Here is a 27,051-nt window from a genome sequence, read left to right as displayed (position 1 = left end):
CCCCCCCCCCCCCCGGCTGGGGACAGAGGCCACAAAGGCCAGACTCCTGGGCGCCAAGCCTGGCTCCACCCCCTCCTGCTGTGTGACCTTGCTCAGCTTCCTCCACCTCTCTGTGCCCTGGTGGAAACAAAGGTGGTCATGAACCTCACAGGCTGTCACAGGATGAAGGCCAGTCAGTGTGTAAAGCGGCTTCTTGCCTCTCCCTGTAGAAATAAGCTGTATCCCCGTCGCTGCTGTTTTGGGAGACCAGGGGCATTTGCCAGCTGCTGGGTTGGGGGGTGCTTTCCGGAGGGAAGAGTGTGGATGCTGGGCCGGCCCCTGGCGGTGGCCGCAGGGCTGTTTCTCTGCTCAGCCTTAATTCTCATTGGTCGGGCTGGGGTTTCAAGCCTGTCCTCTTACAGACTGTCCCCACGGCTTTCTCTCTCCACCTGACTCACGTGTAGACATGCCGTGTAGACAGCAGTGTGTGCTTTCTCCCCCAAGTGGCTGTCACAGAACTCCTGCTGTCTGATGTCATGAGGGTGGGTTGTCCCCCCGACCCAGAGTGAAGGGGGTGCCTGCCTGAGGAAGGCGTGAGGACAGGTCAGAGGCCACAATGTTTAAAGCACGTGAGTCCTCAGTTGACACCTGGGACCTGATAGCAGGTGGTTAAAGCTACAGCGCTGTTCCAATCCCCTGTTGGTACCTCAAGGACGGAGCTGCTCTGACCGCTCGGCATTTTAAGGCTGAAATGGCAGCTTCACCCTTACTCTGCCTGGGCCCGGTGCTGCAATGTGACCTGCTCCCCAGATGGATTCCTGAGACTAGGGGTTCCTGCAATGGCCCCATGCCAGGCCCTGCCCTCGAAGGCTCACTGTCTAGCAGGGAAGACTCACCCGAAATAATTGTCAAACCCTGTGAAAACGGGGCTGTGGGAGCCCAGAGCAGGGAAGCAATCGGGGGAAGCTTCCAAGAGGAGGTGGCGTTGGAGATGAGATTGGGAACATTCCAGGTGGTCCCGGGTGGGAGAGTGGGGAGGGCAGTCCTGGTGGAAGGGGCTGCAGGTGCAAAGGCCCGGAGGCCGCAGAGCCGGCAGGACCGAGCACTCGGCATTCTCACGCTTCCCCGAACCATCCCTTTGCCTGGAGACACGGGTGGGCCACGCAGACTGACACCTCCGGTCCCACACGCAGGAAGGGAGTCTGTTCCGGATTCTTCCTCCCTGATACTCAGGGGTCCCCTCGGGCCTGGTTTGCCCCAAAGGCACGGGTGGGGAAGGGAAGGAAAGTGAGGTGCTTGTGATGAATTTGCACCCCGTTACTTACTGATTCAGGGGAGTATCTCTAATTCAGTTTCAGAGAGTGGCAATTAACCTTCGCATCTCAGGAAAGAGTGAGGGGGTCACATCCACATCTAGCGGCAGGCTGCAGCTCCACCCCACCCAGGTGAAGGAACGGTCAGTTACAGTCATACCGAACACGGTATTTTGGGGTGATTTTTTTGGTACCATGTAGAAATAAGCCAAACTTGCCAATGTCCTTTGTTTTGGTTATTTCGGTATTAATATTTTAATCGATTTGAATGGGTTTCAAGAACGATAAAAACTGCAAAACGCTCATTGAGAAAACTGAGCGATACAGAGAGACAAAAAGAAAAGGATCTATCCCTTTCACCCCACCTGTCCTGTCCCTCCATCTGGGGAAATAACGTTAGGTCCTCCCTCCCCGCCCCACCAAGATACAGAGGTGCATGGGACCTGGCCCCCCTCTGCCTCCTGGGTGGGGCAGACCCATCCACCACCGAGCCGGGAGGAGCTGGCGACACAGCTGCTCTCCCGGAGGCCGGTCTCTGCTCCCAGGCGTGGCCCCAGCGGGCAGGGGCCACATTCACACACCCTGGACGGCCTGGGGCACCACCGGTCCCGTCCCATCCCCCTGGGTGTGGGCTCTCCACCACACAGCCCGCCTTCCTGCCTCACCTGAGCACCTGCGTGAGGACGAGCCGTGCCCTGAGCAGAAATGCCTGTGCTTTGTGCTTTTTGCAGGCGGGGGAGAAGCACTTCCACCCTCTGTGTGCGCTATGTGTCGGGTGCGGCCGGATGTTCGCGGAAGGCGAGGAGATGTATCTGCAAGGTAAGAAGGAGAGAGTGTGCTGCTCGGGACCCAAGGGCACCCAACAGGCGGCCCCCGGGCCCACGCCCCGTGCCGGGTGTGCCCTGGCGTGTCAGCGAGCTTTCCCGCTAGTTAGGGAACGCCGCCCCCCAGCAGGGATGGGGGTCCAGGGCCCAGCAGGCTCTCCCCACAGAGCACCCACCAGAGTCGGCAGAGTGACAGCCTGCCCGGTTTTGCATCATCCATCCACGTGATGTCCGTGAACCTGAGATGGATGCGATAAGCGAAAGGCCAAATTCAAGAGCAAGATGCAGGAGTGTTGGAAATTTGGGTCCCACCAGCCAAACGGAAATGGATGTGGTCTGTGGTCGCTTCAAGCCTGTCCTGAAAGCCCCTCAGCCCAGGGTCCATGTCTCAGGGCTTTCCCCCGCACTACCCTCCCTTGATTGATGAGGGAGTGTGGAGACCACAGGCCACTCCTGAGGCTTTTCTCCTGGTCAAGGGAGTCGCCAAAGTGTCGGTAAAGAGAGTTCTGGAGAAAAACATAGCCAACCTTCTAACCCATTTCGTGGCATTTCATGGGAAATCCCCAACCCATTCACCATTAAAATAATAATAATAACAGTAGAGTAAAGGCGAGGCGTTCTGTGGCCACCAGACCTGGAGAAGCAGCAGATGACAGCCAGTTGCCCCCTCCCTCCTTCTGCAGTGACCCTGTTCAGCTTGTTCCTGCTTTTGTTCAAAAAACTGCACCAACGCTCAGACCGGAGCACCCAGCTCCCAGCTATTGCTTTACATGTTTATTCACCGGGGTCCTAGGAGTTCTCCTTCGAGCTACACTTAGTTTTATCATCTTGAAGACCCACCCCATCCCTGTGGCTTATTCATTCCCAAGCCTTGATAAAGAAAGATTATTTGGACACTTGTCAAAACGGTAGGAAGATGGTATATTCAGGACATGGCAGAAGGTGGGAGGGGAGTCAGGCCAACTCCGAATTCACAAGGACGGGGGATTTATAGCCAAGGAGGGGGTGGGGATTAGGGGGGGACGGGTGGATGGAAAATTACCAAGAGGAAAGGCCGAGAAGGATTCCTGCCGAAGACAGGCCAGCGGCCTAGACGCAAAGTCAGTGGTGGGGCTGAGGCTCACCAGTGCCCTCGCTGAAACTGGGCTCGCAGGTTGAAGGCCTTCCCCGAGGGGCCTGGGCGGGTTGGGTTAGATGCTGAGACGCCCTGTCTCTGTAGTCACATTGTCTTTTCAAGGACGTCAGTGTCTCCGTGACCCTGGAGGCAAGCTGAGTAGGGCCAGACGGGCCATTGGATGACCTCACCCGGCGTCCTTCTAGGGCCGTGTGTCACACAGGCCTCCCTTTCTGAGACTGAACCTCGTGGGGTGACGTCAGCCAGGACTGCCTGGTCCCCAGTGTCCCCTCTTGTTCTTCAGTCTTGAGAGCTTATGAAAGGGGTCCTTTACGTATGTCTGGGTGGGGAGGGGTCACCCTGCCCGAGGCGCCCACGCCCACTCTAAGTGGCACCTTCAGGACGTACTGACGCCTATCACAGTGACATCGAGCCGGCAGCTTGGGGACACGAGCTGGCCATCAAGGGGACCCAGTCTCAGAACAAAGATGCTCTTCATGGCCCTGGGCTCCCTGTTTCTAATGCGGGACCTGCCCTGACTTTCTGTGGGATGTCGCAGCCCAGCCCGTCCCCTCCCAGCCTCTTTCCCAGTCTGTGCCGGAAGGGTTCAGACCCGGTTGGTGATTTTCACGCCCCACTCCACGGAGCACCAGAGTCCCACGGTGAGGGGCCCCTTTGGGGCTCTGGCCCTGCCCTGCACGGACACCCCGAGACCCTCTGCCTGGTCCACCTGGATGCTGGGGCTCCAGGAGGGCCTATTTGACGGGTGAATCCCATGCAGTAAAAGTTCCAAGGGGCAGAGGTCCCAGTGAGCCCTTTGGCCTCCGAGGGAGATGAGGTGCCCCCCCGCCAAATACCAGCACTGCCACCCAGCCCTGGACTCACCTTCCTGTCCGCAGACTCAGTGAACATAGGCGGGGGAGTCTGACTCTCACTAATTTTCAGGGAGACCCAGATTAAAATAACGCGTTGATGTTATTTTTCCCACTGGGTTGACGAGGGTTAAAAGGAAAGACACATCCCCATGCTATGGGGATTGGAGGAAACGGGCGTCTTACCTGGCTTGTGGGCGAAAACTGGGAAATTGCCAAGATGCCCCAAGAGCCTTAAAAATGCCCACACCTGGGCTTCCCTGGTGGCGCAGTGGTTGAGAGTCCGCCTGCCGATGCAGGGGACGCAGGTTCGTGCCCCGGTCCGGGAAGATCCCACATGCCGCGGAGCGGCTGGGCCCGTGAGCCATGGCCGCTGAGCCTGCGCGTCCGGAGCCTGAGCTCCGCAACGGGAGAGGCCACAACAGTGAGAGGCCCGCGTACCACAAAAAAAAAAAAAAAAAAAAAAAAATGCCCACACCCTCTGAGCCAAGACCCCACTTTTAGGAAGCCCTCAAGTAAATCAGAGAGATGGCGTGGAACTCATGTACAATGGACTCCCCGCACCTTTTTTTTTTAATATAAATTTATTTATTTGGCTGCATAGGGTCTTCGTTGCTACACATGGGCTCTCTCTAGTTGCGGCGAGTGGGGGCTACTCTTCGTTGCAGTTGCGGTGCGCTGGCTTCTCATCGCGGTGGCTTCTTTTGTTGTGGAGCACAGGCTCTAGGCACGCGGGCTTCAGTAGTTGCGGCGTGCGGGCTCAGTAGCTGTGGCTCGCGGGCTCTAGAGCGAAGGCTCAGCAGTTGTGGAGCACGGGCTTAGTCACTCTGCAGCATGTGGGATCTTCCCGGACCAGGGCTCGAACCTGTGTCCCCTGCATTGGCAGGCAGATTCTTAACCGCTGCGCCACCAGGGAAGTCCCTCCCTGCAACTTTATTTAGAAATAAAACTTTGGAACTAACAGGCAAGGAGCAGATAGAGACATTCTCATCAATCTGTACGATGCAATATTATGCAGCCCTTAAAGTTACAGTTTTGATATTTGATTACGGGGAGAAATACTAAGACACTTCTAAGCAAAAATCGCAGGATACAAAACTGTGTACCTACGTTGTATTTAATATGTATGTGTGCACTGCAAGACAGCCCGACCCAAAGTGGGTAGGAGGTTACAGATGATTTTACTTTTCCTATATATCCTTTTTTGGCTTGTTTAAATTTTAATCAAAAAAACAGCTATTACCTTTGTAATCAATCATAAACAATGTTTTTAAAAAAGGAAAGCTTACGCACAAACCAACCAAGGCCCGGTCTCTCTGGGAGCTCCGGGTTGGTGCAGCTATTTTCCCAGGGAGGAGCAGAAATAAGTTCCCTTCCCCGGCGTTAACTCACGTGACCTGGAGGCTTTGTAGCCGGAAAAGGGGTGTAGCTCCTTTCTGCCACCACACTTTTAAGCCCCTGCTGTGTGCCGGGCCCCTACTACGTCCACTCTGTGTGGCTTGTTCGGGGGATGTGAGAATGGGATGGACAAGGCTCCCGCCTCCACGCGGGGCATGGGCTGTCCTGGCAGTGGTGGATGTAAACGCGGACACAGCAGCCGTGGCCAACCGCAGAGGGTGCGTGAGTGGAGTACGGATGGACGGAGGGAGAAAGGGGGCCGGGCTGAGGTTCAGGGAGGCCCGAGCGGGAAAGCAAGTGCTCTGGGCCCTGAAGTTATTACCCCTATTTAGTTATATTAAATTCTGCCAAAGGCCTGAACAGGTGGGATTATTGTCGGCCCTGTGTGCAGGTGGGAAAACTCTGAGACTCGGGGAGGTCGAGTTTGAATTAGAAAAGAGCAGGGCCCTTGGGGTCCTTGGGGTGCTTGGTGACCTGTTACCTTGAGGGTGGCGCCTGTAGCTGTGGAAGCTGGGCGGGGCCGGCATGAGCGAGACAGCTCAGACACCCTGCGAGTGAGTGCAGGGTCAGGCCCCCAGCCTGCAGCCCTCATCTTCACCCCACACCTAAGGTTCCCACCTGAGGGTCCCCGAGGAGAGCCCTGCCCCAAAGCCCTCATTCCCCAGGCAGATCCCACTGGGCTCCAGCCCCCCACTGCGCCCATGGCTGGGCCTGGCCACTGCCCACCCGCACAGAGAGGAGCTGGTGCAGGTTGCACGGCAGCCCCTCTTCTCTCGCCTGCCTCTGAATAGAAGCCACCCGCAGAGCCCCTCCTCGGAGAAGCCTCGTCTGGGTGCCCAGGGTTCTGAGGGACCCCATGGGAGCATCAGCTCGTGGTGGGTCGTCTCCTATCTGTTTCATGTCCTTCCCCTCCCGGTGGGGCTGTGAGCCCCCGTGATCGGCCCCAGGCCCAGCCCTGACCTGTGACTCCGGCACAGATGAAGGGGAGTGAGGGTCCGAGTGTGGACGCCAGCTCCCTCCTCCTGACACTCCGCACGGCCCCTGCATCTCCGGAAATAACACTAACACTTCCCTCTTGGGAATCTGTCCACAGGCTCCTCCATCTGGCACCCGGCATGTCGACAGGCAGCCAGAACTGAAGACAAAAGCAAGGTTGGTGGAATTCAGTCTCTTCCGATGTCTTTCCCCCGGCTTTTGCGCTATCATCACACGGTTAAGAGGACGCTGGCTGCGTCTGCAGGCTTGCCGGCCAGTCCCACCAGGCTACGGGGCAGGTGGCCCGAGGCCTGGCGAGGTTGAGGTGTAAACAGGTAGATGTGCTGCTGGGTGGGACCAGGGCCCTTCCCGCACTGGCCCTGCCGACCTCTTCCTTTGTTCAGTGGACACTGATGGTCGCAAAAGTTTTGGGATAACGGCAAAGTTAGCGGGTCTCCAAACAGTCCCAAGACCGTCCATACTTCTGACGCCAACGGCTAGTTCGAGGGGCCCTCACAGCTGCCCGCAAGTTCATTAATGTATCTGAAGGACTCACAGAACTGTTACAGCCCCCGTTATGGTTTATCCCGGCAGGGGGCAGGGGGAGATACAGAGTGAAATCAGCCCAGCATGGGGCAGGGTCCAGGAGGGGTCCGGACACACGGTGCCATCGTCTTCTCCCCGTGGAGTCCAGACTCGGCCCTTCCCAGTGACGGGTGACAGCGCACACGGAGTATCGCCAACCAGGGAAGCTCCGGGGCCAGAGACCTTATCGGTGCTCCATTAAATGACTGATTGATTGGTTGGTTGGTTGATTGGTTGCCATGTGGTTAATTTCACTCTCCAGGTGACATGACCCAAGACCACCAGAATCATAGGGCTGGTCTTTCTGGCATGGCCAGCCCCACTCTAAGAATTTTGGGTGCAGTTAGCCCCCTCCCTAAACAGAGACATCCTATCGGGTACGATCACCTTCCAGAAACTAGAGCAAGACCACCCTCTAGGCCAGGCCAAATTCCTTGCCCCTCAGAGGCCCTGTGCTGGGCGCCAGGCTGCAGGTGCAGGGTGAGAAAGGAGGCCAGCATGCCTCTGACCCTTCCGGGGCTGGCGTCCCAGAGAGAGGCAGAAATCAACACCTCGGCAGGTGGATCATGCAGCAGTGGTTGGCGGGGCAGGAGAGCGGGGGAAGGACCGACCTCACCTGGGATGGTTGGGGGGGTGGGGGTGCAGGCGGTCCTCCAGAGGAAATGAGCGAGAGCTGAGCCAGAAGATGAGACGGTGCCAGCCCTGAAGAGAGGAAGAGGGAGTGGGGTTCCAGGCAGGGTGGGGGTTCATGCAAAGGCCCTGGGGCAGGAACAGGGCAAGCTCCCTTTGGCTTGGGTGGCGGTGGGCTGAGCAGGGGAGGGGTCCCGCTGCCCCCGGGCTGCCGCGCCTCCGTGCTCACTGCTCCCTTTCTCCCCTGCGCCTTCGCAAATGCGTTCCTTCGGCCGGAGATGCCCTCTCGTGCCCTTGCATCACGCATCCCGGCAAACTCCTCCTTTGGGTTTTAAGATTCACCCAGAACGTCAGCCCCTGAAGACCTTGCCAACTCCTGCTCCTGCCCCGCGTCCACGGCTCACACCCCGCAGGCAGCTCCCTCTTCACTAAAAGCCTGGAGGAAAGGCTCCAGTCTCTCCGTCCTGAATTCCCGGCTCCCACACGAGTCCTGGCAGGTGACACACTCAAGCGTTTGTGGGTTGAAGGAACGAAGTGAATACAAGTGAACTGCAGCCCAGGGGACCACAGGCCCTCGAGGGGAGGTGTGTCAGCCAGCTTTGCTCTGTCAGGCACTACCAGGCCCTGTGCCAGGGGGCCCCTCACCCCTGCAGGACCCCCACTGGGAGCCACGCCCTGCCGGGCCCCGGGATAGCGCAGATGGTCCGCGGGCGGCAAGTGGTGTGTGACCCACAGGACTTCTGGCCCGGCCTCAGGACGCCAGCAACCCCTGGCTTTCCACTCTGTCGCCCATGTGTGGTGTCCCAGGCATGCCAACCCTTTTAAAGCCACCAGACAGGCTACGGATGAGCCGGGTGGCGGTGGGCCCTTGAAGACCCTGGCTACTCAAATGTCGCATAGCAGCGGGTCTGCATCCGTGTTTGGGAGATGGACAGGGAAACTGCTGCGGGGGGCAGGGGGACGCACGGGGTTGCTAGCGTGGCTGTGTGTGGTGTGCAGAGTGTCGCTGGGATCACTGCAGAGTTCAGACCCAGCCTTCTCGGACCCAAGCCCGTGGGATACCCAGAATTCCTTTCGGGGGTGAGGGGCTCGCTCTGCTGGTGGCAGCTCTGGGTCAAGAGGCCGAGGTGACCGGGGTCCCTGGGTGGAGGCGGGGAGGGGCTGAGAGGAGCAGAGGCTGGAGGGTCAGGCAGGTCCCCCGGGAAGAGCGTGGGAGACTGGCCGATCCGGGGGTCTCGGTGGCTCCCTGCGACTCTCCGGCAGCTGTGTTTGGCAGGAGGGACCGTTGCCCAGAGGAATTCTGCTCCAGGAGGAAAGGGGCAGAGCTCTGCCGTTGAGCGTGCTTTGCTCTTTACTGTGGACGCTGGTTCTGTTCGTTGAGTCCTTCACTAATACCTTGCACTGTGGGAGCGAGGGGTCAGGGCTGCAGAGTCCCCCCACCCTTGGCTGTGGGGAGTGAGCAGAGCCAGAGCAGAAACCTGTCCCCAGACCTAGCAGACACCGCGGGGGCTCAGGGCTTGGGAATTCCTGGTGGGGCTGGATGGAGACCCACCTCATGAACTTTGGCCCACGAGACGTGATGGGGGCATGGGCTGGTGGAAGGGACCCTCCTCGTACCGGGCCCTCGGGCTGGGTGGGACCCAGCCCAATTCAGCACACTCTTGCCAAGCCCGTTCTGAAAGAACTGAAGAGGGAAATCCTCACATTCTCTTTAGCAGTTGATTTCAGTGGGTTTGGAAGCCGCTGCTTTGGGGGCATCTGCCCCTTCGTGATTCATTCATGGCACTCGGCTTGCGGCACCGAGGTGACTAAATCTCAAGCCCTGCTGTTCCTGATAGAGGCGGGAACAGGTGGGCTTAGATGCACGTTACGTCCGAGGGCCGTGGGGACCGTCCTGCTACCCCTGGTGTGTCACGGCGACCTGGGGAAAGGTGACCCTGAGCCGGGGTGGGAGGACTCCGCGGAGGAGGACCACGTGCCCTGGGTCCTCTGTGTCCCCAGAGCCTCCCCTGACCAGGTCAGCATGCCCAGCACCAGCCCCTGGATTCTGGACCCACTGTTGAGCTGGCCTCAGGCTGCTGCCAGGCCTGGTGGCAGGAGCCACCTCTGCTCCCAGCCTGGAGGCCACTGGCCCAGCGGAAGCGAGGCTCTCTGAATGCTGCAGGCTGGCAGGACAGGGAGGAAGGGAAGGCTTGTTGCCCCGGGGGCTGGTCATTGCCCTGGACTTGGCTTCCTGGGCTTGTTTCCACAGATGCTTTGGGAACATTTGGGGCAGAGGCCAGCAGCCTGACAACAGTTGCCCTTCCGTGTCCTGGGACAGGATCCAGGCCCCAGTCATGCCCTGCTTGTCCCTTGTTTCACCCTCCCCGGGTCCCAGCCCCACCTCCGCCCCTCAGAGCTTCTTCTGTCTTGCCCGGGAAATGAGAATAAACTCTGGGCCTGGTGGGCCGGGCAGTGAGTGGGCACATCAATGGGTGGACAGGGCAGTGAGTGGATAGGGCAATGGTGGGCGGGGCAGTGAGGGGGTGTGGCAGTGAGTGGACAGGGCAGTGGTGGGCAGGGCAGCGGGTGGGCGGGACAATGAGTGGACAGGGCAGTGGTGGGCAGTGTGTACAGATAAATTTCCCTGGGCACTCAGGTCCCCTTGGAGATAGTTCTCCAGCCAGCTGACTGCTTCCTGCCCGGGGGCAGGGAGAAAGCTGTACTTTTCTGTATTGTTCGCTGCCTGCAAGGTGACTAATGTGCATGAACCAGCCAGACCCGGTCAGCTCCGGGTCAGCCCAGCGGGGTCTGCTCAGGGGGCCATCAAGCCCTGAGAAGTGCAGCAGAGGTGACGTCACTAACTCCCTCTGAGTCCGGCCTGTGGGTGGAGGCAGCTCCACCGTTATGTGGTAAATCCAGACGAGAGCTAACTCACTCGTCTGGAGGGCTGCTCAGCAGTCATCTAACTGGTGCCCCTCACGCCAAGCCCAGTGGGCTCCAGGACCCCCGGGAGCCAGCGCCATCTCTGCGTCCAGCAGCAGGGGCCGGCACCGGAGTCCGTGCCAGGCCGAGCCAGGAGAGGGCGGGCAGTCCTTCCTCACTGCCCGGAAGGCCTCCCTGACTGCGTGCTCCCCCGGGGGATGGGTGCCCCCCCAGACAAGGACGTGCGTCCGCTGAGCGTGCCCAGGGAAAACCCGTCGGAAGGCTGTGGTCCTAACTGCCCGTCCCCAGTGCATCATTGGGCAGTGGATCACGTGGTCATTCAACACACAGCCACTGAGCACCTGCTGTGTCCCTTCTGGGCTGGGTACCGGGAACACAGAGGTGAATAAGACCAGCGGGTCCCTGCCCTACAGGAGGGCCCACGTCCTCTGGCGGGGGAGACAGATGGGCAGGCTCCAGGGTGCAGAATGCTTGCCTGTGACAGGGGGAGGGACGGGGCTAGCTTCCCGGAGCTGAGACTTGGCAGATGTGCGAGAGAGTGGGTCCCAGGGCCCCGACCAGAGGAGCCGCGATCTGCTGGAGATTGCATGAGGGTTTCAGAGCCATAGCAGGGGCGGCCCCGTGTCAGCTGAGTGGCTGGGAGGAGCTCCTTGCGTGGAGAAGGTGTCCAGGGACAGCCGGGTATGCTCCTGCTTGGGTGGCAGCAGAGCGAGCCTGGACTGACCGGGCTGGTCCCCCGGCTGCAGGTTTCCACGGTTACCATTTCAAGAGCCCATGTCCTTCCCCACCCCCACCCCAAACCCGGGGCACAGAGGTCCGGGCTGCTTACCGTGGGGGCACCTGGGGGGAAGCAAGAGCCCCTGCGCCGACTGTGAGGCCGCTGAGCAGGGAGAAGACAGGCTTGTTGAGATGGTCCCAGAGGCCCAAACGCAAGGACGGGGTGACTGAGCATGAGTGAGAACGTTTTAGTGGAATTCGCAGAGGCTGCCGGGGTGGGAGAGCAAGTCTTGGTGTTGGACTCTGCCTCTGCACAGCTGTGTGACCTTGGGCAAATCACTAGCCCTCTCTGAGCCTCAGCCCCTAGGCTTTAAGTTGGAGACGAGTGGGTGCTGACCCCTCACGTGGTGTCCATGCAGCTTGTTTGGGACCTTAATGAGAGCCAGGCGCCCCCGTCACTGTTGTAGGACGATGCTTCCCGGGACCAGGCTGAGCGGTGGGGACAGGGCTGGGTGAGCTGCCCAGCCCTTTGCTGGTGTGAGCAAGGCCCTGGAGGACACAACTGGGTATTGGGTTTGATGGTGAGGCTCCTTGGAACGAATTGGAGTCAGGGTAGGGAGAAAGTGAGAGAAAGCCCAGGTCTCCTGACTCTGGGAGAATCACCTGGACTCGGCCCCCTCGTGTCTGGGCTCCCTGACCTGTGGGACGCAGGGACGCCCTGGCCCTCTCCGGGGCTGGGAACCTGGCACAGGGAGGAGAGCACCGTGCCGCCACCCACCTGCCTGCTCGGGACCCTGAAACATGCCAGAGCAAACCCAGGCGCCCGCTGCCGCTCAAAGAGCCCAAGCCCCCTTCCGTCGGGGTCGTGGTGGCAGTGAGCCGGTGCCGCCCCGCCTGTGCCGGGAAGTGTCCCTCTCGGTCTGGGGGACAGTTCTTGTGTCACTGCTGCAGCTCTCAGCTTAGGGGCACTTTTCTTTTAAAACGACCGGTGTTTGTCGGCTTTGCAAAGAAGGGGCTTCCTGCCGTGAGCTGGAATAAACTGAACTGAAATAAAAGTAAGGACGATTTACCAGTGCCAAGCCCCTAGCAGGCTGTGCCTAAGTCCTCAGAAACAGAAAGCACTTTCCAAGCAGCTTTTTCCGTTTCATAGAGAAGGAAGCTGAGAGTCAAAGTTTTCTTTCAAATGTAGTAAATGTGTACGTACATCATTTTTGCTGGTAAAATAGGCAGCCTGGCCACAGGGACAGTGATAAAACAGACCCAGTGTTACTGGCCTCCGACGGTGCATCTCCTTTGCAACAGCACTTGACGTTGTGTTTTACTGGGGGTGGCCGAGCCTCAGGGGTCTGGCTGAGCTCCTTGAGGGACCCCAGCCCCTGCCTGCGAGGGGCCCGGGGAAGCAGGGCAGGCCTCAAGAGGATGCTGGGGCAAGGAGAGGGGATGGACCAGCTGGACGAGTGACCGAGTGCAGAGATGACCACGGAGCGTCACCCTCTCCCTCTTCTCTTTCCCTTCTAGATACAGAACCAGGCTCCCAATCAGGTTTACCCAGGCACCACCCCCTATGCCTTTCAGGTTTGTCCCTCCCACTACTGTGTCGGCCTCACATCTGGTCCTGGTGTTGTTCCATTCTCGCTGGTGTTGTGCTGAGTGTAGCCAGAGCTGGGGGTCATCCACTTGGCGGGGGTCCATGATGGGCGTTAGTGTCCTGGGGCTGCCATACAAAATGCCACAGACTTGGGGATCTTCAACAGCAGAAATGTATTTTCTCACAGTCCTGGAGGCTGGACGTCCAAGATCAAGGTGTGGGCAGGTTGGTTTCTCCTGAGGCCTCTCTCCTGGGCGTGTAGAGGGCCGTCTTCTCCCTGTGTCCTCACACGTTATCCCTCTGTGCATGTCTGCGTCCTAGTCTCCTGTCCTTATAAGGACACCGTCAGGTTGGATCCAGGCCTGTCCTAAAGACTCCGTTTAAACCTAATTGCATCCTTAAATGCCCTGTACCTCCAAATACAATCGCATTCTGGGGTACTGGGGTGTTGACTTCAACGTATGCGTTTTGGAGGGATGCAATTCAGTTCATAATGTGGCCCCTCCCAGGCTGCTGGCACCACTGCAGCAGGTGTGGACCACTGAGAGGGGCTGGACAGAATTCCAGGGGGTGGGAGGAAGGGGCCTGCTAAGAAAACAAGAAAGGAGCCGTGAGTGGGTAGGGAGATGGGGGCGCTTTGTGAAGATGGGTCCCATTTAGGCGGGGCAAGTGGGAGGTGTGGAGAGTTAGGTACGTGGGTGGTCCCAGCAGGGGTGAGGACTGGACCAGGAGAGGGTCCAGGAGCTACCCGGTCACGCCCGACAGGTGGGGATGGACACAGGTGCAGCGAGAGGGGTGGGAGCTGGAGAAAGGCAGGGTCCTCACAGTGATGGGGGGCCTGACGTGGGGGAGTGGAGGAGATGGACTGTCATCTCGGGGATGTCACCTCGGGGATGCAGGAGTCATGGTCAGAACCGAGGGAGGAGGGGCGGGGGAATGGTCCCAAGCCACAGCGGGCACGCGAGGAGCAGGCCACAGACGTGACGGCCGCCGAGTCAGACAACAGAGGCGGGGCTGGCGGAACGAGCTGCGGTACCTCCCCCGTAATCCACATGGAGAATAAGGTCTCCGAGCAGCACGGTTCCACCTTTGCCGTTGGAGCGCGCAGAAACACGGAAACTGCATCGCTTGCTCTCATCCTCCGAAAAACAGATAATGTTGACGCCGTGAAAGCTTGGTGATCACGGGAGCGATTCCGGCCGGCGCTGAAAGCGTGGCTGTTTGCTTGCAGCCAGGGTCACCTGCTGTGTCCTCTGATTACAGCTGTGCTGTCGTTCATTCAAGCCTACATGCTTATTTGAAGAATTCTTTCAACCTGCAAATAAAAAGTATCTCGAGAGCCGGCATTTCTGTTGGAGTGTCATTGCCTCTGAAAGGTTCTCCGCGTTGACAGTCTGCTTCAGCCTCCTCCTGTCTCCTCCTCTCCTAGGAAACCAGAGCCTCTTCAGAGAGCATCATTTCCGTCCCTGCTTCCAGCACCTCAGGGTCTCCGAGCCGCGTGATTTATGTAAGTTGGATTCTCTCTGTGGAGAGTGGGGAGGGGCCCCGGGGCCTGGGGTCGTTGCTGAGTGTGCCCTCGGAGTGGGGGGCCAGGGCCAGCACCCCCCGGGGGCCGAGGGAGCGATTGGTGCAGACCGTGAGGCTGGGTCGCAGCCTCCAGTGTGGATGTGCTGTGCGACCACGGCCGCCCCGTGATGTGGCGACAGGTGCGCAGAGAGGTGTGCTCACAGCTGTGGTTACAGAGGTGACGGTGAGCCACATCCGCATCGCCACAGCCAGGACTCACCTGCGTAAATAACACTCGGGCCCGTGTCGCAAATAACGGTGCCGATCTGTGCCTGCTGCTGTGGGAAGTTCCTAACGTGTTTTTAGAAGAAGCATGTGAAGGGTAATACGTGTTATGTGATCCCATTTTCGTTTGTGTGTGTATGTATTTGCACATGTATGTATGGGTGTGTGTGTGTGTGCGTGCGTGTGTATTGTGGGTATGTGTGTGTGTATGTGTGTACGTGCACATACAAGTCTAAAAATGATTGCGAACATTTTAACGAATAGTTAATAACAGTTACCTCTGGGTGGTGGGATTAGAAATGGAAGGTGATGGTTGTAATTATTTGCTAGTTTACTTGTCTAAGCGGCGAACTCCATTGTCTGGGAAAGAGCCTGTGCGGGGTGGGGGAGGGGAAGGGGGCGAGCCCTGGACTGGGTGTCTTGGCCCAGCTGCACACCCGAAGGACAGCCGGTGACTTGGGACGAGTCGCCTCTCTCATCCCCCCCGCAACCCGGCCAGGGCCTCATTTTTCTCTCACACGATGGAGATGGGATTCGCTCTTCTCAACACTGCTTTTCACTCCCCAAACTCTCATTCTAGTTGGGCTAGGGCCATTCCTGACCCTAATTCTGGTAGGTGGTAATAACAAGGGTTCTAGTCCGGAGGGTAAATCGCAGGATGACCCTTTGCAGATGCAAACACGGAGGCTCAGAAAGGCAGCGTGAAGTCACCAGGCAGCTGTGTGCCCTTGGGCGAGATGTTAGCCTCTCTGAGCCTCTGGGAGCTCACCTGTACCTGGGGACCCACAGTGCCTGCTGTCCAGGGCCACTGAGGCACCGAGTGGGAGGCCCCGGGCACAGCCCTGAGCCCAGAGGGAGGACAGGAAACGCTCGCTCGCTGGGATTACTGTTATGACGTCTGTGCTCGTTTGCCGGGGCCACCGTAAAGCACCACAGACCAGGGGGCTTCAACCACACAAATGTATCTTCTCACCATCCTGGAGGCTGGGAGTCTTGAGTCAAGGTGTCTGGAGGGTTGGTTCCCTCCGAGGCCTCTCTCCTGGACGTGTAGACGGCCGTCTTCTCCCTGTGTCCTCACGTGGTCGTCCCTCTGTGCACGTCTGTGTCCTAATCTCCTCTTCTCAGAAGGACACCAGGCGTACTGGATCAGATCCCACCCTAGTGACCCCTTTTTACCTTAATCACCACTTTAAAGGCCCATATCACCAGATGTAGTCACTTCTGTGGTGCTGGGGGCTAGTGGTTCAACATAGAAATTTGGGGAAGCACGATTTAGCCCCTAATACCATCATCATCATGAATAATAATAATAATGACTATTGTTATTTGAATGAGAGAGTATCTGTGAAGCACTCGGCATGCGGCCAGGCATGGTCGTGTCCCCAGACTGCAGCTACTGCTGGCAAACTGCTCATTAAACGTGAACTATTATTTTTTGAACAAACTGGTGTTTGTAAGAGGCTCAGGTACGGTAGTGACCATGTAACGGTGCAGTGAGCAGTGACCAGAGTCCCTGGGCTCTGTGATCACTGTTACTGTAAAGGTCATGCAGCGGTAAGCAGTGGAGCTGTCTTTGAACCCAGGTCTCTGCCACCACAGAGCTTGGATTCTTCCCAGGGAACCCCGCTGCTCAGTGCTGAAAACCAGCCCTGCTGGGTCCCTTCTTCCACCTGGCAGTTCTCAGCACAGCCAAGTCCACGCCCCTTGATCGGGTCACGTGGCCTCCCCGCCCTTGGGGAACACGAACTTGCCAAGGATCATGGTGGGCAAAGAAGTTGCCCACCAGCTGGGTGTACCTTCAGCCGAGGTAGATTCCAGCTGGTCGCGCCGTCCCAGCTGAGACAGACTTCTCGCTCAGCTAATACGAGTGTGCTGGATTCCAGTTTAAACAGAAGGCCTTGAAGTGTACACACTGCTATATTTTTTAAAAATTAAAAGTTTAAAAAAATAAGTAAATAGAAGACCTCGGGCGAATTAATTTAATCCTGTCTCCTGAGTCTGAAGCACCAGTTGTTAGTTTGACCCTCCAGAGGTGCCTTGAGTCCTGGGTACCAAGGAGTGCACTCTGCTGTGTCCTTTTGCCTCTCAGCATCCCAGTTAGATGCAGCTCAGAGAGGTGCAGAAGCTGGTCTGTGTCACAGCCTCTAAGTCATGGACCCGCCATCCAAGGACCTGCATCCATCTCTAACACATGGACTCCCAGCACCATGGCCAGCGCCCAGCCGGGAAACGTCCCACCCTGGCCATCCCTCCCAGGTCAGGGTTGGTATCAGCACCAGCTGGTGGCAGTGCACATCCATGCAGTTCCTTCACTGAGGAGACGAGAGTCTGGTCAAGCAAGTGCCCTTCTTATCTCAGGCTCAGCCCCTCTGCTCTTCCTTCCATCTCCCTGTTGGTACCTCCTGTAACCCTACCGGTCACCCGACTCTGCTCAGCGCCGGGCACACTCAGGACCTCAGGACGGTGGTCCCAATCCGTGCACCAGCTCGGCGAGCTTAAAAGGATGCCAGCAGCCTGGGACCCGCCTGCTGTGGCATGGTTGTTCTCAAATGCAGCCTCCTCTCCCTGCCTCTCCCTTCCTGCCCATCAGGAAGAGATCGATTCCCCGCGATGTCCCTGTGTGCAGGAATGGCAAGGGAATTTAGCATGCGATGTGGCTACCATCTCCCACACGGGCTGTGAGCTCCTGGCGGGCAGGGGCCGTGCCTCACTCACCTTAGTATCTAGGATAAAACGTGCACACAGTAGGTGCTCAATAAATTGTGGGTTTTTTAAAGTAATCTTTTCACCGCCTTTTTCTTTATTACAAATGTAACTCACATTTATTAGCAACAAAATAGTGATTGGTGCAGAGGTGAAAATGAATACCATTTATAATCCTCCCAGCCAGAGTAGCCACTGTTAATATTTTGAAGTATGCCCTTTAGGTTTCTTTTCCTCTGTGTGCGTGTATTTTTTTTTTTTAACAAAATGAGGTCACATTGGCTATATTGTTTTGTAACCTTTCTTCGGCATGGCGATAAAGCGGTGAATCGGCATAGCATAAAAGCGGCATCGTTAGGTTATATCATCGGTAGGATTATGTTAGAGCTATAACATCGTATACGGTCATATCTTTTTATTAGTTGTTATGCTGGTTACAGTGTAGGAGAGAAGAAAGCTAAGGGAAAACACTTGTACTTACACACACTCCAGTGGCCTTCCGCCAATGAGACAACAGAGCCCGTTGTCATGGCAACCGCCCCAGGACTCGGATGCAGGGAAATGCATCTGTGAGCCCCGCTGGGCAGGACAAGTGCCGAGGAGCCAGGAGCACAGCCACCTAGCCGGCCAGCTGGGGGCGGGCAGGCTTCTTTCTGAGCAGGGTCGTGTTGGTGGCAGTTGGCATCGTCGGGCTGCCTCCCTGATCCCCTGTGTCAGGGCAAGGCGGGCACTGTTGACTGTGCACCAGGGCACTGAGCGCTGCGATCACAGCAGGACAGAGGTGGGTGGGCGGACACAGCCTCCACGGTGACCTGTGAATGCCGGCCTCTCCCAGCCCCTCGGCAGCATCGCCCTTTATATCGAGCCGTGTTGATGGTCACGAAATCCAGCAGATGGACAAGGCCCAGGTGGTATTCCCATTTTCAGGGGGAGACAAAGACCCAGAGAACCCAGCTGGCTTTGGCAAACGTGCCATCGATTTTAGCTCAATTCGGCATGCCTGCCCCGAGGACCTGTGCCGTGTCAAGCATGGAGTTAGGGAGAGGGACTCCATGGTGAATCGGTCCTGAACCCCCAGGAGCCACCAGCCTCAGGAGAAAAGGAGACAGATGCGCCAACGAAATCAGCACCTTTACTCACAGGAGAAGGGGAGGTGGTGGAGGGGAAGCGTGCTGAATCTGGAAGGACCAGATGAGCCGGGCAAAGAGGCCTGGGAAGGGCATTTCGGAGGGAGGAAACAGCATGTACCAAGCCCTCGTGTAACCGAAAGTACGGTCCAGCTGCTCGCCGCTCCAAAGCCAATAAGGAGGCAAGGCTGGTGGAAAGGAAACATTGCTCTATTTTGGACGCTGGCAACGAGGGCGAGGTAGAGGAGGGCGGACTCCTGTCCAAAGGCTGACTCCCCCCGCTGACGATCACTGGGCAAGAGCTTTTGTAGACGGAGGGAGGGGCTCCACGCAGAAACAGCACAGGCAGCTCTGCCCGTCGTCTTGAAATTGGCCATCGGTCATCCGACCGGCGTCATCTCGATGGCTTTAAGTACACTTAGTCTTCGGTTCCAGGGTCAGTTTATTCCCGTTTCCTTGAGGCCAATTCTCGGAATTGTGGCCACTTATGTCATGGCTACAGTCTGGTCATCATGTAGTTAACTTCTTCCACCTGGTAGGGGTTTCAGTATCTATAAGGCAGCTCCCAGGATACGGCTCAGAATATTATCTGTAGCCCTTAAGGAGGAGCTAAAGGTCTTTGACTTTGCTTAATGATTAAACTATTATCATTTGGTCTCCTTTGACGGTTTTCCTTTGTTTCTGCATCTTCTCACTTCTCTGATTAAACTTATTCTTTGGCTGAAGTTTTTCTACCTACAGAAGGCAGGCAGAGGACATGGGTGGAAGCACCACAGGGTCCTGCTCCGTTTCACTCAGGCTGTGGGTGTTCTGGAAACTGTAAGGGGTTGAGCGTGACAAGGGGCATGGGTGGGGGAGTGAGAGGCTTGGATGAGCAGACACACAAGGGCCAGATCCCCAGGGGCCTGAGTTCAGATTTCCCCGGAAGGCAGAGAGGAGCAGCTCAAAAATGCTGATCTGGCGGTACCACAGTTACAAACGACAGACTCAGGGTTTGAACTCAGGTCTTCTGAACGTTGCCCAGGGTTCCCAAGGGAATCGCCAGAGAGCTGAGACATCAGGTGTTCACTCTCTCAACCTACGTCACAGATGGCAGGGATTGCCCCTAGCGTACCCAACGACTCACGTGAGCCTTGGAGTTGGTGGTCAGGGAAGTCTTCCTGGAAGAGGTGGGCTGCCGGACTTCAGAGGGTAAAGGAAAGCTGGAGGGTGGAGGCTGAGCCTGGCACACTGGGGGAACAAGGAGGAGACACCTTATGGTGAATGGGCTGGAAACATCAGGGCCGAGTTTGGAAACTGCAGTGAGGGCTGTGTCACCCATCCCAGAAGGGGCTGCCGGAGGATGTGAGCTGGAGGACGACGGGGTGCAGCTGGAGTTTGAGCGACGTGGCCCTGGCGGGGAGGAGAGCCATGGTGGGGAGGAGAGCCATGGTGGGGAGCATGGCTCTGGACTCAGACAGCCTGCGTCTCCTCCCTGGCTGTGTGACTCTGGGCAAGTTACCTGGCCTCTCTGGGCTCCGGTTCTTCCTCTGTGAAGAGGACGTCCTGTGAGCGCCCCCAGTGCTGTCCAGGGTGGAAGGTGTAGTGTCATGCTGCTGTTGGTGGTGTTTGTTAGAAGAATTGCTGGCAGGACAGCCCCCCAGAGGCTGTGGCTGGATAGGGACGCGGGCAGTGAGGGCCTTGACCAGAGCCGCCTGGGTCTGGGAAGGGGCAGAGAGGAGGGCGGTGGCAGCGTTGACCTGGCCGGGGGCACCGAGGGAAGCCAAGGTTGAGATGAGGGTTCCTGCTGGGTTTGGGGGTCGAGCCAAGCCAGCGGGGGCAGCCCGAGTGGCCAGCTTTTCCTGTGGCTGACAATGCCAGGCTGAGATTAATCCTCAGAGGGGACCCGGGGGAAGGAGGTAACTGGTGTGTCAGCTCCAGGAGGGATGGCAGCCTGGGCATCCGCCACACCAGGAACTGGCTCGTGCTGGGAGCAGGCTGGGGACTCACGTCCTCTCTTCCGTTGGGCTCGTGGGCCGTAAACATTCCGCCGGCGCTGGAGGGGTGCTGCAGGGACACGGGGACCGAGACCGGTGTTTGGGGGGGAACCTCGGCCCTGCTGTGAGAGCCAAGCTGAGGCGGCCACCCCGCTCCAAGGCCTGTCCAGTCAGTCACGCGCCCCCGGGCAGCCCCCGGAGCCAGGAGGAGGGGCCAGCGGGCGGTGCAGGGGAGGCGGGGCCCAATCGCAGGGGAGCGAGCGCCCAGGTGGACCTCACCTAAGCAGATGTGGTGGCTCCTGAGTGTGTGTGTGTGAGTGGCTGGGTAGGGAGGTGTGTACGTGTGTACTAGGTTGTGAGGGTACGAGTGAGCGTGTGGAGGTGCGGGCGTGTCAGTGTCTCCCCTCCACAGCTGTAGGCGGGCGTGTTCCCTGTGTGCGTGCATATGTATATTGTGTGTACGGGTCTGCATGTGCGTGTTGGGTGTTTGCACGTGCACACATCATGCATGTGTTTGAATGCATGTATGTACATCTTTTACGTGCGTGTGTATTTTATGCGTGCGTATGTGCGTTGCACGCATGCAGGTATACTACGCGCATGCATCCATGTGTGCGTGTGTGTTTTCTGTGCCTACACACGTGTATTTGTTTACACGTACATGTGTATGTATGTATGCAAGCATAGATGTGTGTGTGTGTGGTTGTGTGTGTATTTAGACCACGGGCTGAGTTCTCACTGTCTGCGGGGACGCAGGTCCGTGTGCCATGAGGCTTCCCCATGCCTTTGCCCCCCGGCCCCACCTCTACCCACTGCTGCCGAGCGACCACGCCTCCAGGTGTGGGTCTGACCACCCCCTCGACTCTTTCCTTCCTCTCGCAGGCCAAGCTGGGTGATGAGATCCTTGACTACAGAGACCTGGCCGCTCTCCCTAAGAACAAGGCCATCTACAGCATCGACCGCCCCGACATGATCTCCTACTCGCCCTTCATCAGCCACTCGGTGGGGGACAGGCAGAGCTGCAGCGAGGTACGGCCCGGCCCGGGGCCAGCCTGCGGGGCGTGACACCCATAGCCGGTCCCCTTGGCGTCCGTCCCCACGGCCGTCCGGCGGCCGCAGCCTACTTTACCCCCTCAGATAACCTGCGCCTCCTCTTTAAAGAATCCCCAGTGTGCTCTGGCCCCGAACTGCCCCTCGCAGACACACTGATGGGCCCCCTTGGCGGGCGCAGAAAGCAGGAATCTCGCTGGCAATCAGGAAAGTGACAGGAGCAAAGCGAGAGTCTCTTTATTTTCTTAAGTTGGGAAATGTATCCTGTTCCTTTGTCCAGAGCGCTCCAGGCCACGCTCCGGCTCTCCCCGCCCTGGCCCACTCCTCCGTCCCTTGAGTTCCCCGAGCTGGCTTAACCCCTGGTTGAACCCCAGACGACTTCTTCCCCTCTGTCCCGTGGGCAGTGTCCTTTGCTGGGCCTTCCTAATCACGGCCGCTCCTCTCCAGTTACCCTGGAATTTGCTGGTGAAGTCGCTTTTTCTTTTTGAGACTTCAGTGTGACTGGGCCATGGGAGTACCTGGGATGGAGAGGAGGCGCGTTTTGCCAGCTGTCGGCCACGTCTGTGTGCCGGTCACGTGTGGTGGCCCGGCATGGGCGCCCCACTCGGAGTCTCCCAAGGTGTAGCCGAGGCTCTGGGGCGCCAGGCTCGATGATGGGGTCGTGCAGGCAAGCCCAGCCTAGCAGACACCTGCTGCGGTCCAGCAGCTGGCGCAGCTGCGGGGCATGAGGGCAGGGCGGGGACAGCCCAGGGCTCCAGGGGTCCACGGCACGCTCACCGGTCATGCTGTAGTGACTAGCCCTTGTCACTGATATCACAGTCATCACCCGTCCCTCAGGCCCGCTCTCACTCTGCAATGACACCGGGCTTCTGCGTCGCCCCACTTCCTGTGGCCCGGCACTTTGGGAATGACCGTCCCAGGATGTAGATGAGAAGACGAGGGTGAGGGAGAATGAGGGTGAGGGCCCAGGACCGTGCTGCTCACGGGGGCAGAGCTGGGGCTTGGGCCCTCGTGGCTGACCTTGGTCACTGCTGCCTCCGTGCCGGCTGCGGCCATTGCCCAGAGCGAGGTACTGGGGTTCTGTCCCTCCTCCATCTTGTGGGACCTGGAGGCCTCTGCCCTCCGCAGGCCCTGCCATGGCCCGGCTGGGAGGCTGCTCAGAGGTGTTCTCTGTGGGAGCCCTTCTGTGGGTAAATGGCGGAGTGGGCCACAGAACGTGGGTCAGTGCACTGAGTTGAACAAACCCTGGCCTCGGGGCCGGACCGCTTCCCCTGCTCCTCTGGAACTGCAGCCTTCCAGCAGTTCATCCGAGTGTGGGAAGCTAGCAGAGGGAAGGGCAGTGGGCTGGAAGCACAGAGATCTGCCAGGCTTTCTGAGCCTCAGTCTCCCCTTCAATGAAATGGGAAGATTGGGAAACACTTTCCCCTTGCCGTTCTAATGGTACGAGAAAATGTCCCCAGTCGCCAGGGCTCCTCCTTGGAAACTCTCCACAGCGTCTTCCTACCTGTCCAGGAGAGGGGGAGACAGGTGAGCTTTCCTGCCTGGAAGCCCCGTTTCCAGAGCCCCTTCTGCCAGGCGCTCCCTCCCTAAGTCCTAGTAACACGTCTGTAGGTGGCAGGCGGTGCTCACCTGCTCCAGCGGGAGGTGCCTGGCCGGGGAGGCCAGTCACCACTCCCCAGGGCCCCGATGACCCCCGTACCCCGCACACTGGTCCTCACCCCAAGCCCCGAGGCTCTGAATCGCACTTCCTTTCTCTGGGCCCCTTTTCTCTCTTCGGAAGAAACCCAAGGGTGGTGGGCTCGCAGGGTGTGGCCACCCAACGCCCGGAGCCAACAGTCTTCCCTTTGGCAATGGGTCCTCGTGGGGGAGAGGCAGGGCAGGGGCGGGCCAGGATGAGACAAGGTCCAGACTCATCCGCAGAGAGGACTGTCTTGGGGACCTTTTCCTCGGGTGCCATGGACTGTGTGTCTCCAAAAAGGAGGTCTTGGGACGTGTGTTGGGTCTCGTGCTGGGGTTTCCTGCCGTGTGGAGGAGGGTCCGTGGTGCAGATGAGCCTGGGCCGGGGTGCTCTCCTCCCTGAGTGACCACCAGGCACCGGGCCTAACGGGTAACTCTGTGTTGTGTCCACAGTCCCCGCGGCTGCTCTCGCCGACGCCGCCCGAGGTAACCGCCCCCGGCCCACCCCGTTTGCTCGTGGCGCTGCCACCCGGATGGTAAAGATAACCAACCGGGGCTCCCCTGGAGGGTCTCCCAGGCCCTTGACTGTGGCCTGTGACTGTGGCATCAGGCCGTGACCCTCTGAGGCTGGGGCTTCCTCCTCGGCGTTGGTTATTTTTATAATCATATCTCATCTGCATGCTTCCCTTGTGTCTGCCGGCCCTGCGATACGGACACCTGGGACACCTGTGTCTGACCTGAGGTCTGGGTCACGGCTTTCTTTAGAGAAAAAGTCCAGGGGCTGGGTTAGCCTGGACTACGTCATGCGCCTCCAAGTGGGACTTATGGGAATATCTTGGGTCCTCGAGGATAAATGTGCTGAAAGCATTTCTCTATCAAATAGCATGGATTAGCAGCCCGCTCTTTTTTCTTGTTTCTCAAAACTGATCCGCGACATAGACAGCCACCAGTCAGACTCCAGTCTGCATGGGCATCAGACCTTGGGTCCAGGAACACGACAGCCAAAGCCTGCACGTGGGCAACTAGCACTGAGCTGCCACGCCCATGTGTGGCCGCGAGCCCCGGGCACAGTGCAGGCGAGAAGATAGGACATCTGTATGATGTAAACTGGCCAGCAGGGCTGTGCAGAGGGTGCCTGGGGATGGAGGCTAGACTGCAGGGCTGTAGCCATCCCAGGGGAGAGAGTGTGCCCATGGCCGGGATGGGCCAGGCCAAAGGGGCTCGGGGTGAAGCATGGGTGGGGCCTGGCAGGTGTGGTCCCAGCATGAGGGCTGCCTGAGTGGAGCGTGCAGGTGGGCACACAGGCAAGCTTTAAGGACAGTGGCTCCGTGGGTTCTGCTAAAGAGCAAGCCCTAGGAGGCGGGAGGTCAGCTTGGAAGGGCGTGGGAGCCGTGAGCGCCAGACCCAGACTCTTCCATTACTCATCCCACGCCAGCCTGGAGGGGCAAAGCGGCAGCGTCCACCCCACGGCAGGACGCTGGCCCGTGTCGTGACTCAGGCCAACGTGCCGAGCTGTGGCAGGCGGGTGGTCTGCTCTGCCCCCGTGCCACAGTGCCACGCCATCTCATGCCACCTGTCACCTGCCCTGACCACCCCAGACAGTGGCCATCCTGCTTGAATGGAGTCTGCGTTGTCAGTGCTGTGGGTCTGACTCAGCTGGGCTTCTGGGCCGGGGCGGGGGCCGCCTTCTTACTGCCCGCACCTGGGGAGCCCCCATCAAGGCCGGGGGGAATACAGAATCTCAGTGGTTCTCAAACTGTGTTCCGAGGGGCCTTGGGTGCCAGGAAGGATGGGGCGAGAGGGGACGTAGGTGGATGCAGGTGCCTCTGCCTCCTCTGTGGGAGCCCCAGCTACAAGGAGGGGCTGCTAGAGGCGTGGGCAGGACCCTGCCCTCCAGTACCTGGCAGGCACAGGGACGACGCTCAGGCCGAGGGGAGTGTCAGCACCAAGGCCAGCCCCCCCCCCGCCCCCACCGTCTGGCTCTTCAGATGTGCCCTGGGAGGTGGGGGGACTGCGTCCTGGGGCCGTGTTGAGTCAGCCTCTTGGGTCAGGAGAGCAAACACTGAGTGGAGGGCGGAGGGGTGGGTGGATACGGGTGGGCGGTGCTCTCGGCACCGGGCTTCACCAGGCTGTCTTCTCCCAGGGGTATCAGGATGACCGCTCCTACAAGCAGTGCCGGACCTCCAGCCCAAGCTCCACCGGGTCGGTCAGCCTCGGCCGTTACACCCCGACCTTGCGGTCGCCCCAGCACTACAGCCGTCCAGGTACACGCCCCCCGCGGCCTCTTTTCCCCCCCCGTGAAGCTGGGCTTCTTGTGGCTTTTCCTCTTATGAGTCTGTCTCTTACTTTAGCACCTGGAGAAACGACCGACAGGGCGTGGGATTGCCAGTGGGTGATGGAGAGCCCGTCCTTTTAATGAATGCAAAGGCCCTCTCGTGCCGGGGCAGGGAGGTTAAGTGCAGAGGCAGCTGGTTACCCCGTTGGTTAGAGGAGCCATCCTGTGAAGCACACAAGGCAGTGCTGGGCACGTAGAATCCAGCTCATGTGTCAGTAGCAAGAGATGTCAGGAAGGTAAAACAGCACGAAGGACAGGAGACCAGGGGTCACTTAGCTCCAAGCTCGCGTGGTTCTGGGAAGGTTTGCACTACGGAGACAAAATCAACGCACAAAAGCTAGAGTCAGCATACGCATTGACACTTCACCGGTAGCTGGGTTAGTGGCCCCAAAGACAGCTGTCCCCAGGGGCCACTGCCAGCCCCCTCCCAGTGGGGAGAAGCCCGAGGAGGATCCTCTACCCCATCCCACCTCATCCCCCGCCTGGCGCCCAGCTATGTATTCCATTCCTTTCCCTTTTAAAAATCCGCGTTGCCCTCAGTGTGTCCAAGCCACAGGGACTCCACACAGAGGCTGCTTCCTGAGGGATTTTTGCAAAGCATCTCCTCCTCGGCCAGCTGTTGCATGGCTCTATCCTCACCTCCATGGACTCAACTCTGATTTTTGCAGCCCTTGTGGAAAAATCAAAACTCATTCATTTGCAAAGTTATTTTCATGGACTCCCTGCAATGTGCCTGGTACATACTGCTCAGTAGATGTTTGGAAAGTGGGTGAGTGAGTGAATGAATGAATGAATGAGCGAGTGACCAGGTGACCAGGTGAGCAGGTGAGCCCAGGAGAAGGGCTGTCAGCCTCTGCTGACCCCTGCCCACCATATTTGGGTCTTCTGGCCTTGTTGGTTGTGCCTGGTCAGGTGGTCACCCCAGAGCTGAGACCCAAATCTCTCCTGGCCAAGGCCGGGGCACATGTCAGGTGACAGAGCACTCCCCGGTCTGGCCATCTGCCCTCCACGTGGGCCCTGGATCCCAAGGAGCCCCCTAAGTGGGGCAGTGGGCAGGGCTCAGGGGCCAGCAGCTCCCACCCAGCAGGCCTGGGGGCGCTGCCACCCTGACCCCAGAGGGCAGGGCTTCCTCACTCAGAACCCGGGGCAGACTGGCCCAAAGTGTACTTAGCAGCGCCCCTTCAGGTGCCTCAGAAAGGTGTGCATTCCTCAAGAGAGGAAGCACAAATGTTCCTAGCAGAGCGGGGCCTAGGAATATTTTGCGGCTTTGTGGCCCCGAGCGCAGGGCCGACTCTGACTTGTTCTCTGTTGCCCGCAGCTGGTACTGTGAGTGTTGGTACCAGTAGCTGCCTGTCCCTGTCCCAACACCCAAGCCCTACATCCGTGTTCAGACATCATTACATCCCCTACTTCCGAGGTAAGGCGCTCAGGGCTGCGGGCTGTGATGCAGGGCCGGCCGTGCGTCTGTGTCT

At 58.6% G+C, this 27,051-nt stretch overlaps 1 protein-coding gene across 5 annotated transcripts in view; it reads left to right on the top strand.

Annotated features, from left to right (window-relative positions):
- Positions 1–27,051, top strand: part of ABLIM2 (actin binding LIM protein family member 2) — a 149,871-nt gene that overhangs the window by 73,843 nt on the left and 48,977 nt on the right. For all 5 annotated transcript variants that reach the window (XM_024745189.1, XM_024745187.1, XM_024745188.1 and 2 more), the window contains exons 7-11: positions 2,024–2,111; positions 6,594–6,652; positions 14,350–14,427; positions 21,400–21,546; positions 25,388–25,508. In XM_024745189.1, the coding sequence (XP_024600957.1) occupies positions 2,024–2,111; positions 6,594–6,652; positions 14,350–14,427; positions 21,400–21,546; positions 25,388–25,508 (493 nt within the window). The remainder of the gene's footprint in view (positions 1–2,023; positions 2,112–6,593; positions 6,653–14,349; positions 14,428–21,399; positions 21,547–25,387; positions 25,509–27,051) is intronic.

This window comes from Neophocaena asiaeorientalis, unplaced genomic scaffold, assembly GCF_003031525.2.
Source record: "Neophocaena asiaeorientalis asiaeorientalis breed wild unplaced genomic scaffold, Neophocaena_asiaeorientalis_V1.1 scaffold65, whole genome shotgun sequence".
Classification (NCBI taxonomy): Eukaryota; Metazoa; Chordata; class Mammalia; order Artiodactyla; family Phocoenidae; genus Neophocaena; species Neophocaena asiaeorientalis.
This window is presented reverse-complemented; position numbering and strand designations above follow the sequence as displayed.